This window comes from Sebastes umbrosus, chromosome 2, assembly GCF_015220745.1.
Source record: "Sebastes umbrosus isolate fSebUmb1 chromosome 2, fSebUmb1.pri, whole genome shotgun sequence".
NCBI classification, from domain to species: domain Eukaryota; kingdom Metazoa; phylum Chordata; class Actinopteri; order Perciformes; family Sebastidae; genus Sebastes; species Sebastes umbrosus.
This window is the reverse complement of record NC_051270.1, coordinates 132240-149461: the sequence shown is the minus strand read 5'-3', so window position 1 is coordinate 149461 and position 17222 is coordinate 132240. Positions and strand designations below refer to the sequence as shown.

Genomic DNA, 17222 nt, shown 5'->3' with positions numbered 1-17222 from the left:
CGGGTCTTAAAACACCAGACTGTCACCAGGAGACCACTATTGGTGCCCCGTGTGAGGCCGGAAGTCAACGCTGATTATTAAGTAGTTATGTTAACCCAAACCACCATCTTTTCCTAACTAAGATGTTTTGTTGCCTAAACCTAAACAAGTTGTGTCCTGTGAAGACGGAAGTTTATTTTGAAAAAATGTCCAAAAATTTCCGACAAATGTCCGAAAAAAAGTAAAAAGATGTCCAAAAAAAACAAAACTGAAAAGTGTCTGAAATATGTCCGAAAAAGGTCAAAAAATTGTTGGAAAACAAAGTCAAAACATTTCCAAAAAAGTCAGAAAAATTTATGAAAAATGTCCAAAAAAAGTAAAAAAAAAAAAAATCATAAATGTAATAAATAAATATGTAGTAAATAAGTGGTTATAATAGTATGCATATTTATAATATGCATTATATATTATATATATTCTTTTCGGACACTGTAACTCTTGTTTTGTTTGTTATTATTTTGTATCTGTTTTTATTTATTATATGTTCGAAATAAAGTCTTTCATTCATTCATAATATACATAACAATAGAAGCATATACAATAAAGAAAGTCTTGATGAAAATGAACAGCTGTTGTGTAGCGGGTTAACGAGGCGTTCTCTCTGACATCTGAGGCTCAGACCGTACATGAATATTCAGTCAGAGTGCTGAACGGCTAAATGATGCTGCTGACGGTGACTAGCACGGCCAGCTAACGTTAGCTTGAGTTATACAGTCACACATTAACGTTACAGCAGCATCAGACTAAACCTCAGCCTACAGATCAAACAGTTGGTTTCTAACAGACAGCATGATGTTGATGTGAACTTCCTGTTTTCAGGTGACGTGAAGGAGTTCGGGTCGACTCTGGAGGTGAGAGGACCGAAGGAGAGGACTCAGTCTCTGTCCAACGTCGACATCCTGATCTCCCACTGCGACCCCGACCACAGACCCCCCCACGCCGGCGCTGCTCGGTCTGATGTGACGGACGCTAACGTGGAGAAACCGGCAGAGAAAACCCGGCTGGAGGCGGCGGTGTCCTTCCCTCTGGAGAGGTCAAAGGTCACACAGTATTTATCCTCTCCGACCCTCAGCAGCCCCCCTCATCCCTCCCCCGGCGTGACAGTGGAGAAGAGCGGAGGCAACGAAACCAGACAGGAAGTGGAGGAAAGAGCGTCCGTGCCGTTCGGCAGGGAACAAGGGGATGAAGCGGTGGACGGTAACCATGGTGATGGAGGGGAGGAGGAGCCTTCAGAGGAGCTGCTGGTGGGGGAGGACAGGATGTACCCGACGCTACGCTCCAAGAGTCTGTACACCAACCCGAGGAAGATGAGGACGAAGAAGAAGGAGAGCGAGGATAAGCCTCGCTCGGCCGGCAGTGTCAGAGACCTGGTGTCATCGTTTAGCGGGGGGGCGGGAGGGCCACGGTCCAGAGACCCTGACTGCTGATCCTGAAGGACTGAGGGGATGTCAACTCACTGTGTTTCAGTTCACAACACAGGCAAAAACCACCACAGAGAGACTCAAAACCACCAGAAAGAGACTCAAAACCGACACAAAAAGACTCAAAACAACCACAGAGACACTCAAAACAACCACAAAGAGACTCAAAACAACCACAGAGAGACTCAAAACAACTACAAAGAGACTCAAAACAACTACAAAAAGAGACTCAAAACAACCACAGAGAGACTCAAAACAACTACAAAGAGACTTGAAACAACCAGAAAGAGACTCAAAACAACCACAAAGAGACTCAAAACCGACACAAAAAGACTCAAAACAACCACAGAGACACTCAAAACAACCACAGAGAGACTCAAAACAACTACAAAGAGACTCAAAACAACTACAAAGAGACTCAAAACAACCACAGAGAGACTCAAAACAACTACAAAGAGACTTGAAACAACCAGAAAGAGACTCAAAACAACCACAAAGAGACTCAAAACCGACACAAAAAGACTCAAAACAACCACAGAGACACTCAAAACAACCACAGAGAGACTCAAAACAACTACAAAGAGACTCAAAACAACTACAAAGAGACTCAAAACAACCACAGAGAGACTCAAAACAACTACAAAGAGACTTGAAACAACCAGAAAGAGACTCAAAGCAACCACAAAGAGACTCAAAACCGACACAAAAAGACTCAAAACAACCACAGACACTCAAAACAACCACAAAAAAAGAGACTCTAAACAACCACAAAGACACTCAAAACAACTATAAAGAGACTTGAAACAACCACAAAGACACTCAAAACAACCACAAAGACACTCAAAACAACTACAAAGAGACTCAAAACAACCACAAAAAGACTCAAAACAACCACAGAGAGAATCAAAACAACTACAAAAAGACTCAAAACAACCACAAAAAGACTCAAAACAACCACAGAGACACTCAAAACAACCACAAAGAGACTCAAAACAACCACAAAGACACTCAAAACAACTACAAAGAGACTTGAAACAACCACAAAGAGACTCAAAACAACCACAAAGACACTCCATGGCTGTAGGATATTTGTTGAATTACAAATAGCAGCTATTTATTGATATTGTTTCTTATTAGAATAATTACAGTTGTTTATTTCACATTCATTTATTACAGTGAATTAACACTATAACTATTAATAATGTAGTTTATCATTGTAGAGAACCAGATGTGTCTGAATCTGTGTCCTGTCTGTCCCATCTACTGTTTGTTGTAAAATGAAAGAACATAAATATCCTGATTGTTTGTAATGATTTTATTAACAATGTCGGAGGTCTGACGGCTAAAGCGATCAGTTATATAAGTTATCAACGGTGAGCAGGATGTTTTTGATTTGATGAACTCTTCAAGACTTTCTTGTAAATGATGTAAAGCAGAGATGCGACATTAAAGTCACATCTGGTAGAAATAAAAACCTGACAGCAAAATACCAGTACATTTAAACAATCAGCTTTCCGCTGTTCTGTTCAGTCTGAGTATATATAATACAAATATTTCAGTAAACCTCTGACAGGGATTAAAGGGAATGAAATCTACCTCTGCACGGAATAATTTCTACTGAAAATAAAACACTGAATCATCACTTCTCTGAACGTCTTCATGTCTTTTCCTCTCATCATGTGTGTGAATCACATGTAAAAGTCTCTGTAGAGCTAATTAAAGGTCAGTAAAATATACGACAAATATTAAAAAATTATAAAATATATAACAAATATTAGTTTAAAATTAAAAGAAATTCAGCATAATATCTGAAAAATATTTGTACCATATCTGGTGAAAATGAGTAATTTATTTAAAGACAAAATAAAATATCCAAAATATATAAGTAAAATATTTAGTATTAATAGAAAAAATATGAGTTAAATGTCCGACAAATATTAAGAAAATAACCCAAAGAATTATCAGCGAAATACCCAACGTCCAACGGTAAAATATCTGACAAATATTCCGTAAATATCAATATAATATCAGACAAATACCGAACAAATATTAGTATAATATCCAACAAATATCACTGAAACATCCCACAAATATTAGTTTAATATCTGACAAATATCATTAAAATGTCTGACAAATATTTAAAAAATGATCCAACAAATGTCAGTAAAAAATGCGAAAATATCTGGCGAATATCAAAAAATTATCTGACAAATATTAGTAAATATATGTGAATATATCAGCACAATATCTAGAAAAATCAGTAAAACATCCAACAAATATCAGTAAAATATTTTACAAATATTACTATAATATCCCACAAGTATAAGTAAAAGAAAAACTAAAAAATATATATATATAAAATATCTAACAAAATGTTATTAAAATATCCGAAAAACTATCACTAAAATATCTGGCGAATATTAAAAAATGATCTGACAAATATTAGTTAAAAAATTGTTAGTTAGTACAACAGCCAACAAATACTGGTAAAATATCCGACTATTATTAGCATATTGTTCAAAAATTAATATTAAAATATATGAAAAACATCAGAAAAACATAAAATTTAAATAAATATATAGAATAAAACATCAGTAAGACTTGAAAAGTAGTAGTTTCTGTTAGCTAAGCTAGCTAAGCAGCCGGCCGTCCGACCAGCGGGCCGGAGGCCAGCGGGCCGGTGACCAACGGGCCGGAGGCCAGCGGGCCGGTGACCAACGGCAGCGCTGTAAAGATAAACTGAGGGCGTATAGATCTCTGGATGTCTCTAGTTAACTATCCTTCAGTAAAGTCAGTCACAAAGAGAGTCGGACAATATCAGAGAAGCGTTTCAGAGACGGAGAGAAAGGGTTGCTAATAGTTTAGCCTTCTGCTAACAGCAGCTAACGGCTCACGTTAGCTGCTGTTAGCAGAAGGCTAAATATTAGCATCATTTCCTCTCCGTCTCTGAAACGCTTCTCTGATATTGTAGCTCTAGAGCTCCAATCACAGTTACTCATCTCTAATGTCTGAGATCTGGATTCAGCCAACAACACAGAGGACATTTAGATGTGGAGCTTTAGCCCACTGATAGCGTTAGCCTCCAGCTAATGTTAGCCCACTGCTAGTGTTAGCCTCCAGCTAATGTTAGCCCACTGATAGTGTTAGCCTCCAGCTAATGTTAGCCCACTGCTAGCGTTAGCCTCCAGCTAATGTTAGCCCACTGCTAGCGTTAGCCTCCAGCTAATGTTAGCCCACTGCTAGCGTTAGCCTCCAGTCTTTCTTTGGTTAGTCTCCAGCTAATGTTAGCCCACTGCTAGTATTAGCCTCCAGCTAATGTTAGCCCACTGCTAGCGTTAGCCTCCAGTCTTTCCTTTGGTTAGCCTCCAGCTAATGTTAGCCCACTGCTAGCGTTAGCCTCCGGTCTTTCTTTGGTTAGTCTCCAGCTAATGTTAGCCCACTGCTAGCGTTAGCCTCCGGTCTTTCTTTGGTTAGTCTCCAGCTAATGTTAGCCCACTGCTAGTATTAGCCTCCAGCTAATGTTAGCCCACTGCTAGCGTTAGCCTCCAGTCTTTCCTTTGGTTAGTCTCCAGCTAATGTTAGCCCACTGCTAGCGTTAGCCTCCGGTCTTTCTTTGGTTAGTCTCCAGCTAATGTTAGCCCACTGCTAGCGTTAGCCTCCGGTCTTTCTTTGGTTAGTCTCCAGCTAATGTTAGCCCACTGCTAGCATTAGCCTCCAGTCTTTCCTTTGTTTAGCCTCCAGCTAATGTTAGCCCACTGCTAGTATTAGCCTCCAGCTAATGTTAGCCCACTGCTATTGTTAGCCTCCAGCTAACACCGGGACCTCATCATGACGTCGGATCATGAACTGTAATCATTATAAATACTGTAAAACATATAATAATCTAAACTTGATTAAGTGATATTCATGCAGGTTGTCGACTGTGAAAACAAGATGATTTTTCTGCTGTCGAACACTCGTAAAACGTTCGCTTACCTACGAAAAGAGCAAAAATAAGAAAACGCCAGTGACTCCCAGACAAAACTAAGAGGAAATGTGTTTGTAAATCTCTTCCTGTAAATAAAGACTGAAGGAGTTTCTACCTGATGAACTTCTGGACCGACGTCGGTCTTTCAGGTAACCCTGACGACCGCTCACATCCTGCTTCGTCTTCCACAGCCGGATGGAAGAAACCTACGAAGCCGTCAAACAAAGAACAGGAAGTGAGTGTTATAATGTCGTAAAGCGACTCAGTCGTTATGAATATCACTTTAAACTCACCTTTCCTGCATTTACTCTCTGTCTTATTTCTGCAGCTGTGAGATCATCGGTGCAAACGATGAGTAAAGGTGATGTCATCATGATGTTCTGTTGTCTGAGTTCTGAGCAGATAAAGTTTCCAGGTGGAAACAGGTTAAAGGTGTTTTAAACTAAACCTTAAAATCAGCTAAACAATTCCTCCATGTGGGAGAAAGTCTAGTATCACCGTAAGGACCAAGAACCGTTAACGGGAGAAACTGGGTTCTAAACAGACTACAAGAGAGAGAACAGGAAACATTTATTTAGTCTTTATTCATTCAATAAAGTAACTTCCTCTGAAGCTACGGTCCAGTTTCTGCTCCTGCATCAACTCCAAACACTTTAAAATAATTATATATCGCAGAAGAACAACGAGGATGCAAAATGTAAATATATAAAAAAAAGAAAAACAAAGAAACAAAATCAACATGGATACAAAAAGCTGCTGAAAGAAGAAAGAAAATCCCCCAAAACCACCGAAGCTCAGAGAAGTTACTGAGAATTAACAAGAAGAAACACTTTACATACAAACTGAAGCTCTACTCAGACTGGACGGCAGGAATGACATCATTCAGGACATTGTAACCATGGTAACATGACGGGGGGGGGAATAAATCTGAGATTTAGAGAATAAAGTCGTAATATTACGAGAAAAAAAGTAATATAAAAAATAATAATATTAAATATTTGTAATATTAAAAGTAGTAATTTCACCTGTTATTTTCTTTTTTTTCTCGCAAAGTTATGACTCTATTCTTGTAATATTACAACTTTTTTCTGGTAAAGTTATGATTTTATTCTCGTAATATTATGACTTTATTGTCGTTATCTCAGATGTTCTTTCCCTCAATATGGTCCTAATACTCCGTAGTACATTGTCTCTTTGGCCCTCACTGCATTAGACTTATATACTATATTCTTAGACTATAAACTGTGTTACCTTCATCACAATGATCACATGTTTTGCGGCTCCAGACAGATTTTTATTAAAGTAAAGGTTGTCGACCCATGGTCTAGGCGTACTATATTCATTCATGGAGCTCTCCAAGTCACTGCATGTTCTACAACACTGTCTTGCACATATTTCAGAATAAAAGCCTCGTGTTAACAAATGAAGGAATTCTGTTCACAGAAAAAACGCTTGAGGGCTTTTATTTTTAAATGAAAGCAGGAAGTGTTGATTTAAAAATAAATCTTTACTTTTTTTTCATGTCCGTGACATTTTCTTCCGATACAGACATATAAACTGTAGTCATGTTGCTGATATGACGTCATTATACAGTCAATAGATCACCTTCACTGTCTGTTGCTGCTGTGAACCGCGCTGCTCGCGGGAAAAATAGGCGAAACCTCAAATATTTAGAAGAGACGCAGCCGAGCCGCGGGCGGTGTGGCTGCTCTAATCTGTAAACACGGACGCCGAAAATAAAAATAAAAAACAACTGGTAACGCAGCCGCCACGTGGGTTCGAGTTTGTCAGTCGCAATGGAACAAACTACAGGATGGTGGAGGGGGGGGCGGGGGGAGGAGGGGGTTCCATCATTAATTTTATTATTTCGAGCAAATATGTATAACTTTGTATTGCCTATAATGGTCTAATGATGCCAATTGTGCACTTGTGCTTCATCTTAAATTTAAATAATTCATCATTATGATTATTATGATGATGATGATCATAATTGTGGTGTCCCCTCTGGCACAGCGCGTGATGGTGGGAGCGGCGGCTCTACAGAAGACGCAACCTGCCAAAATAAAAAATAAAAACGCAGCAAATTACACGAAATCCCACCGACAGAATGAACCCAACACACTGACTTTCTTCTGTATCGTCTCCTCCTGCTGGAGATAAATTAACAGAAAGCAGCCGGTACCGGAGGTTACGGGAAAGACAGGAAGCACAACTTTCAGCTCAACAGAAAAACCAGAGAAAAGTCCCGTTAGAGAAATAACGCAGCCCGGTGCGGTGTTGGTGCTGGAGCTGAGGAGAGAGCAGCCGGTGCTGGTGGACGGTGAACCTCTAAAAACGTCCCGAAACTGCATTTCAAAACGGCGTAACCTCGGCAACACGTCTACCCATCCTCCGGTGAGCTGTCTGTGGGCGGCGTGCGGCGGTGAGGCTCCTCGGTGCAGCAGCAGCCAGACGGCCGCCTGGCCAGGAGGAGGCGGTGAAGAAGAGAGAGTCGGTGTGGTGAGATAATTCTGATAAATCGTTAATTCATCTAAACTGGTTTAACCACACCCCCATTTAATCACGTGTTTACTGCGACCGAAAAAGGGACGCCGAGGGGTCACAAAGGGTCGGTACGACGAGAGGATAAAACGCAGCAAACGGCGCTGCTGAGACGGTTTCATCACTGACAAACATCCAACGTGTTTATAGAGTCTGTAGTTCTGATCTGACTGAACACACACACACACACACACACACACGGAGGGGTCAAAGTTCAAGGTTTGGTCCAGACTAAGTGCTGTAGAGAAGCGGTGCTACTACTTCCTCGCTACTTCTCGGCCTTCGTCTTGTGGTCGTACGTCCCGGCGTTCTTGTACGCTCCCACGTAGCCCGTCTGCTCCACGATCTCCTCGCGGCCCTCCCGACCTTTGCCCTTGCCGCACTCGTCGAAGCGCCCCTTGTGCGACCCGGTGTAACGGGACGCGTCGGTCAGGCGGTCCAGCGCCGCCGCCTTTGCCACTTTCTGATGGAAACACAAGACGACAGGAAGTAAATAAGACTCCATACTGCCGCCAAAAGGTGAGAATATGCTGCCCGCTCACTTTACCTTCATATACGTCTACTTTCTCTTTACATTTAAGTGTGTATATATATATATATATATATACACATACATACATAAACAGAGAAATATATACATATATTAATTTTTTTCTGACTTTCTTTTTTAAAACATTTTTCAGAGAAAATAAGCTTCATTGAGGTTAAAAATAATCATTTCATTGTTATTTTATACATTTAATGTATATTAAATATACTGATGTCTGTCTGCTTCATTCAAACATGATCAAACATGATGAATGATGTTCATCTTTAATATTCAGACGCTCGCTGTCGCATCACCTCCGGCTCTTCTTCGTGTTTCATGTTTCAGGAAACGAGTCCAGAGCTGCTCCACAGACGCTCCTCTCACTCTGCTCATTAAACCTGAGAGCGCTCTGTGGATGTTTGGACGCTCATCAGACGAGTTTATTATTATTATAATGATGAAGTCATCAGAGTCTGAGCCAAGAGGTGAGGCAGTCTGGATCCTCTTCAGATCATTAAACACTCTTCAGTCAACACGCAGAGAAGATCCACTAAACACTCATCAGACTGAAATACTCACATCTAAAATGGTAGTTAGGATGTAATAGGATATAATGTGTGAAGAGGAATTGTGTAACATCATCAATCAAAGGTCCTCATGGGGGAAACTACACATCAACCTTCACTTAGATGAATAGAAGACTGAACGGATGAGCCCGGTTGTCCTGAACTGGATATATACGTTAATCAAAGAAAAAATAATTTTAAGAAATCACCGCCACTGCTTCAACTCCATCCTATATATTATATATAATATATACCTTAAATTAGCCAGGTTGTATTTGATCCATCCTGGGACTCTCTTGTTCAGCTTTTAAATGATTTACCATCAGTCTGAACAGGGTGTGAAGTTCACATGTATGCAGATGATACGGTAATTTATATACATGTTAAAACCACAGAACAAGCAGATTCAGAGCAACAATAATAAATGTCACTAAATGGATTTGAAGATTCACACCTATTTGTTAACGTTAATAGGTTTGTTTGCATGTTTTTTTTACAAAGATCAACAAGTTCTCACTCCCAACTCGTCAAATATTGCCGCTTAGACATCGGAGACCGGCACACAGGGTACCCCTCTAGCGTTACTTCAGGACGGACCAGTGACGGCGTGTCAATTTACGCTCGTTACATGCATGGTGTCCTTTCAAAATGAACTTCACAGGAAGTTAGGTTAAGGCAACCCAACCACTTAGTTAGGGTTAGACGTTAACTTCACTGACTCACAGGACTGACGATACCGACGAGTTATGTGATTAACCACAGACATGACAAAATAAGTTAATTTTAGCCTCACATGGGGCACCAATAGTGGTCTCCTGGTTGAAAGTCTGGTGTTTGTTTGACCCGTCCACCACGCCTCCCTATTAATATTATGTCACTGCTCTGACCGTTGATTAACGCCGCGGGTGGGTTTACATTGGAGTTAGTTGAAAGCCCGGTTCCCAGGATCGCGGGTCTCAGAGGGTTAAAGGCAACAAACTTTATAAGAAGACTAACATTTTGACGCCTACTGCGTCTTCATCAGAGTCGATTGAAGACGCAGTTGGAGTCGAAATGTTAGTCTTTTCCTTAAACTTGCCTTAAATCCGTGTGCTCCGGTGTGCTTTGGATCTCTGAAGCCTCTAGTTCTATGTCGGTAAACTTTATCAGTTATAAGACAGTTTGTGTTTAATGTCAAGTTAAAACATCAGACTGTAAATATGTAAATTAAAAACTGTCCACATCAGCCTCGTGGTTGGTGGAGAACAAAGCGACGGTTTTCAGATGAAAAGCTTCTCGTCTCACCGTCACTCCAGCGTTGGTGGGCTCTCGGCCTTCAACCAGCTTGAAGATGGACTCCAGCGCCTCCTCTTTACTTTGACCTTTGAACCTCTTCGGGGCCAAGTCCTCCAGAGCTCTCTGAAACTCCTCGTAGGTGATGACCCGAGACGTCTTCTGTCTTCACACAGAAACACAAAAACACTGAACTGGAGTTACTGTGAACTATATCACTGAAATCATTTCAGAATCTATCAACCAACCATTTTGTCTTATGAATCATTTGTTTGCTGAAGAAGCCTAAAGGTTTGTGAACCTCTGAAATAGAGTACTAGGTGACAGCGGTATACTGGTGTCCTGGCGGTGTCCTGGTGTCCTGGCGGATGCAGACTGCAGACTCACTTGACTTTGGAGAAGACGATGTCCACGTCGGTGCCGGTGACGCCCTTGCCGTCGATGATCTTGCAGTCTTTGCACAGTTTGGCCCAGTTCTTCCCGTTCAGCTCCTTCCCCGTGGCCTTCGTGTCTCCGTGGACGGCGAACTTCTTAAAAGACGTCAGCAGCTGCTCCATGTCCGCGCTCTCCGCCATAACGGCAAAAAATATCTGCAGAACAAGACGAATGAGAAGAAGAAAAACACAGCTGATGACATGTTGAAGGAACTAAAAGAGGAGAAGAAGAAAACTGACGAAGCTCCAGACTTGTTTTTAGACCCGTCTGATCACAGCGATGTTGGATCCAGAACAGAAAGTAATTTTAAAGGCGACTATCATTCCTTTGTTCAAAGAATCGATCCATTGACAGATACCGACCATCAGAGCTCCTCATCCACTAATTAACCAAGAATCTCTAGACCCTTTTAGTGTGGAAGCCATGATGAGGTCACAGTGTTAGCTGGAGGCTAACACTAGCAGTGGGCTAACATTAGCTGGAGGCTAACCAAAGGAAAGACTGGAGGCTAACGCTAGCAGTGGGCTAACATTAGCTGGAGGCTAACGCTAGCAGTGGGCTAACATTAGCTGGAGGCTAACGCTAGCAGTGGGCTAACATTAGCTGGAGGCTAACGCTAGCAGTGGGCTAACATTAGCTGGAGGCTAACGCTAGCAGTGGGCTAAAGCTCCACATCTAAATGTCCTCTGTGTTGTTGGCTGAATCCAGATCTCAGACATTAGAGATGAGTAACTGTGATTGGAGCTCTAGAGCTACAATATCAGAGAAGCGTTTCAGAGACGGAGAGGAAATGATGCTAATATTTAGCCTTCTGCTAACAGCAGCTAACGTGAGCCGTTAGCTGCTGTTAGCAGAAGGCTAATCTATTAGCAACCCTTTCTCTCCGTCTCTGAAACGCTTCTCTGATATCGTCCGTCTCTCTTTGTGACTGACTTTACTGAAGGATAGTTAACTAGAGACATCCAGAGATCTATACGCCCTCAGTTTATCTTTACAGCGCTGCCGTTGGTCACCGGCCCGCTGGCCTCCGGCCCGCTGGTCACCGGCCCGCTGGTCGGACGGCTGGCTGTTTAGCTAGCTTAGCTCGCTAATTCCACCATGCTACAGGAAATGAGTCCAACAGAGGACAGCGCCGGGTCGCGGTCCCTCTGCCTCACTCCTCGCCGCCAGGAGACGACTTCACCGGAAAGAGAGCAGGCGTTAGCTAGCTAGCTGGTCAGGAGACTGACAATCTAGCTAGCTAACTAGCCAGTTAGCTGCTAATTCCAAAACCTCCACAGAGACAATATGAACGGTGGATATTTCTGTCTGTACGTTTAATTTTAAATGTTTTACAAATAAAGATCCTGCAGCAGAAACTCCTGAGTGTGTGTGTGTGTGTGTGTGAGTGTGTGTGTGTGTGTGTGTGAGTGTGTGTGTGTGTGTGTGAGAGACATGACCTCACTCTGGTTTCTCAGACTTGTGTGACTACACACACACTGATGCAATCCCTAACAGTGGTTGTCATGGTTACTGAGTCACCTACATGTGATGTACTTCTGACTATCAAACACCCCAACCAATCAGAGACGGTGTGGGCGGGACTAAAGTTAGTGATGTTATTAAGTAGCAGAGCTCACCTGTCCGTCTCTCTCTCTCCTCACCTGTCCGTCTCTGCTCACCTGTCTGTCTCTCTCCTCACCTGTCCCTCTCTCTCCTCACCTGTCCATCTCTCCTCACCTGTCCGTCTCTCTCTCTCCTCACCTGTCTGTCTCTCTCCTCACCTGTCCGTCTCTGCTCACCTGTCAGTCTCTCTCCTCACCTGTCTGTCTCTGCTCACCTGTGCGTCTCTCTCCTCACCTGTCTGTCTCTCCTCACCTGTCCGTCTCTGTCCTCACCTGTCCGTCTCTCTCCTCACCTGTCCCTCTCTCTGCTCACCTGTCTGTTTCTCTCCTCAACTGTCTGTCTCTCTCCTCACCTGTCTGTCTCTCCTCACCTGTCTGTCTGTCTGTCTCTCCTCACCTGTCCCTCTCTCTCCTCACCTGTCTGTCTCTCTCTCCTCACCTGTCCGTCTCTCTCCTCACCTGTCTGTGTCTCTCCTCACCTGTCTGTCTCTCTCCTCACCTGTCTGTCTTTCTGCTCACCTGTCTGTCTCTCTCCTCACCTGTCTGTCTTTTTGCTCACCTGTCTGTCTCTCCTTACCTGTCCGTCTCTCTCCTCACCTGTCTGTCTCTCTCCTCACCTGTCTGTATCTCCTCACCTGTCTGTATCTCCTCACCTGTCCGTCTCTCTCCTCACCTGTCTGTCTCTCTCTTCACCTGTCTGTCTCTCTCCTTGCCTGTCTGTCTCTCTCCTTGCCTGTCTGTCTTTTTGCTCACCTGTCTGTCTCTCTCCTCACCTGGCCGTCTCTCTCCTCACCTGTCTGTCTCTCTCCTCACCTGTCTGTATCTCCTTACCTGTCCGTCTCTCTCCTCACCTGTCTGTCTCTCTCTTCACCTGTCTGTCTCTCTCCTTGCCTGTCTGTCTCTCCTCACCTGTCTGTCTGTCTCTCTCTCTCCTCACCTGTCTGTCTCTCTCCTTGCCTGTCTGTCTCTCTCTCCTCACCTGTCTGTCTCTCTCCTCACCTGTCTGTCTCTCTCCTCACCTGTCCGTCTCTCTCCTCACCTGTCTCTCTCTCTCCTCACCTGTCTGTCTCTCTCCTTGCCTGTCTGTCTCTCTCTCCTCACCTGTCTGTCTCTCTCCTCACCTGTCTGTCTCTCCTCACCTGTCTGTCTCTCTCTTCACCTGTCTGTCTTTTTGCTCACCTGTCTGTCTCTCTCGTCACTTGTCCCTCTCTCTCCTCACCTGTCTGTCTCTCTCCTCACCTGTCTGTCTCTCTGCTCACCTGTCTGTCTCTCTTCTCACCTGTCCGTCAGGCTCTTGTTTTGTTTTTGCATCATTTTAAACGTTTATGTGAAATAAAGTAAATATTTTTTATATTTTATTCATAAAAATGATCAATAACAATAATGATAGTTAAAGGTTGAAGTTCGTTCTCGTGTAAAAACTCTAAATTTTGGTTTGTTTGGAGTCTGAGACCTGAAGACGGACTTTTGTCTTCACCTGGACATATAAACACTAATAGCTGACATCATGAATAATCAATAGAAACGATCGTTAATAACAGAAATAAAGCTGATGTTGTATTTCTACTGTTTCCAGTCTGCAGAGTCTCAGACTGTGTGTTCTGTTCGGGTGTGTCAGTGTCCAGATATGACATCATTAAACATGAAGACATGTTTTGCAGATTAAATCTTTTGTGTACTTTATGATGTTCGTGCACAGAAATCTGTACCGTAAAAACACACTGATATTAGAATTATTATATACAGTATTTATATATATGTACAGTATTTACTCCAGCGTGCATGTACAACCACAGCTGAAACTATTAGTTGATTCAGTGAAATGATAAAATAATAATTGATGAATATTAAATAGATTTGAATAGATGAACTGGTTTTAGCTTCATGTGAACCTGCAGCTGTAATTTAAACACTTTTCTGTAACATTCATACGTCTGAAGATCTTTTTTATAGTTTGTGAGTTTTTCGTGACTTTTGATTGAAGCTAAAATCACCTGACACGACTTCACGAAACTGTTATAAAACAATTCAAACTCAGAACTTTAGAGACGTTTTCTACTAATTAAAACTAAAGGTAATTCTTCAGTTAGAGATTAAAACACTGTCTTACCTGTCTGTCCTCTGTCTGTCCTGTCTCGTCTTCTTCACCTCCGTCTCTCTCTCTCTCTTCTGGCCCTCAGCTGTGGTCGCTGGGTTGCAGTGAGCTCTGCAGCTCTGCAGCGCTGAGGGCTTGTTATCGTCTGTTTACCCCGTCGCCATGACGACGCCCTGTCCCACATCAGGGGAGGGCAATAAAAACGAGGGAGGAGGAGGAGGAGAGGAGAGGAGAGGAGAGGAGAGGAGAAGAGAGGAGAGGAGGAGAGGAGAGGAGATGAGAGGAGAGGAGAAGAGAAGAGAGGAGGAGTGTTGGTCCTCCAGCAGGGCGTCCCATGTATGCTGTTGGAGGTCAGAGGTCAGAGGTCAGAGGAACACATGTCGTGTTTCAGGAGCAATAAATCATTACAGCATAAATATTTATACACACAGACTGAACTGAATGAAGTACAAATATATATCAAAACAGGTTAGAGACAGCTGATAATTATATTTAATAAAGTTAATACACCAAAGAGACTCAAAACAACCACAGAGACTCAAAACAACCACAGAGACTCAAAACAACCACAAAAAGACTCAAAACCACCACAGAGACTCAAAACAACCACAAAAAGACTCAAAACCACCACAGAGAGACTCAAAACCACCACAAAAAGAATCAAAACCACCACAGAGAGACTCAAAACCACCACAGACTCAAAACAACCACAAAAAGACTCAAAACCACCACAGAGACTCAAAACAACCACAAAAAGACTCAAAACCACCACAGAGACTCAAAACAACCACAAAAAGAATCAAAACCACCACAGAGAGACTCAAAACCACCACAAAAAGACTCAAAACCACCACAGAGACTCAAAACAACCACAAAAAGAATCAAAACCACCACAGAGAGACTCAAAACCACCACAAAAAGAATCAAAACCACCACAGAGAGACTCAAAACCACCACAAAAAGAATCAAAACCACCACAGAGACTCAAAACAACCACAAAAAGAATCAAAACCACCACAGAGAGACTCAAAACCACCACAAAAAGAATCAAAACCACCACAGAGACTCAAAACAACCACAAAAAGAATCAAAACCACCACAGAGAGACTCAAAACCACCACAAAAAGACTCAAAACAACCACAGAGAGACTCAAAACAACCACAAAAAGACTCAAAACCACCACAGAGAGACTCAAAACCACCACAGAGACTCAAAACAACCACAAAAAGACTCAAAACCACCACAGAGAGACTCAAAACCACCACAAAAAGAATCAAAACCACCACAAAAAGAATCAAAACCACCACAGAGAGACTCAAAACCACCACAGACTCAAAACAACCACAAAAAGAATCAAAACCACCACAGAGACTCAAAACAACCACAAAAAGACTCAAAACCACCACAGAGACTCAAAACAACCACAAAAAGACTCAAAACCACCACAGAGAATCAAAACCACCACAGAGAGACTCAAAACAACCACAAAAAGAATCAAAACCACCACAGAGAGACTCAAAACCACCACAAAAAGAATCAAAACCACCACAGAGACTCAAAACAACCACAAAAAGACTCAAAACAACCACAGAGAGACTCAAAACAACCACAAAAAGACTCAAAACCACCACAGAGAGACTCAAAACCACCACAGAGACTCAAAACAACCACAAAAAGACTCAAAACCACCACAGAGAGACTCAAAACCACCACAAAAAGAATCAAAACCACCACAGAGAGACTCAAAACCACCACAGAGACTCAAAACAACCACAAAAAGAATCAAAACCACCACAGAGACTCAAAACAACCACAAAAAGACTCAAAACAACCACAGAGAGACTCAAAACCACCACAAAAAGAATCAAAACCACCACAGAGAGACTCAAAACAACCACAAAAAGAATCAAAACCACCACAGAGACTCAAAACAACCACAAAAAGAATCAAAACCACCACAGAGAGACTCAAAACCACCACAAAAAGACTCAAAACAACCACAGAGAGACTCAAAACAACCACAAAAAGACTCAAAACCACCACAGAGAGACTCAAAACCACCACAGAGACTCAAAACAACCACAAAAAGACTCAAAACCACCACAGAGAGACTCAAAACCACCACAAAAAGAATCAAAACCACCACAAAAAGAATCAAAACCACCACAGAGAGACTCAAAACCACCACAGACTCAAAACAACCACAAAAAGAATCAAAACCACCACAGAGACTCAAAACAACCACAAAAAGACTCAAAACCACCACAGAGAGACTCAAAACCACCACAGAGACTCAAAACAACCACAAAAAGAATCAAAACCACCACAGAGACTCAAAACAACCACAAAAAGACTCAAAACCACCACAGAGACTCAAAACAACCACAAAAAGACTCAAAACCACCACAGAGAATCAAAACCACCACAGAGAGACTCAAAACAACCACAAAAAGAATCAAAACCACCACAGAGAGACTCAAAACCACCACAAAAAGAATCAAAACCACCACAGAGACTCAAAACAACCACAAAAAGACTCAAAACAACCACAGAGAGACTCAAAACAACCACAAAAAGACTCAAAACCACCACAGAGAGACTCAAAACCACCACAGAGACTCAAAACAACCACAAAAAGACTCAAAACCACCACAGAGAGACTCAAAACCACCACAAAAAGAATCAAAACCACCACAGAGAGACTCAAAACCACCACAGAGACTCAAAACAACCACAAAAAGAATCAAAACCA

General features: G+C 42.2%; 2 protein-coding genes across 3 annotated transcripts in view; one reads left to right on the top strand and one right to left on the bottom strand.

Annotated features, from left to right (window-relative positions):
• The window catches only part of LOC119477271 (transient receptor potential cation channel subfamily M member 1-like), a 40629-nt gene extending 38993 nt beyond the window's left edge, over positions 1-1636 (top strand). The window contains exon 29 of the mRNA XM_037751265.1: positions 859-1636. Within this exon, the coding sequence (XP_037607193.1) occupies positions 859-1466 (608 nt within the window). The 3' untranslated portion in view covers positions 1467-1636. The remainder of the gene's footprint in view (positions 1-858) is intronic.
• A 5763-nt stretch (positions 1637-7399) lies between these two features.
• tppp3 (tubulin polymerization-promoting protein family member 3) lies at positions 7400-14775 on the bottom strand. Of its 2 annotated transcripts, XM_037751279.1 has the most exons (4): positions 14485-14775; positions 10723-10925; positions 10348-10501; positions 7401-8431 (listed from the first exon to the last, which is right to left on the bottom strand). In XM_037751279.1, exons 2-4 carry the CDS (start codon positions 10908-10910, stop codon positions 8237-8239), a joined length of 537 nt encoding a protein of 178 aa, XP_037607207.1. In that variant the 5' UTR covers positions 10911-10925; positions 14485-14775; the 3' UTR covers positions 7401-8236. The 2 variants fall into 2 exon arrangements, with proteins under 2 accessions (XP_037607217.1, XP_037607207.1); XM_037751289.1 differs by lacking the exon at positions 14485-14775 and having other exon boundaries at positions 7400-8431.
• Positions 14776-17222: the final 2447 nt, after the last annotated feature.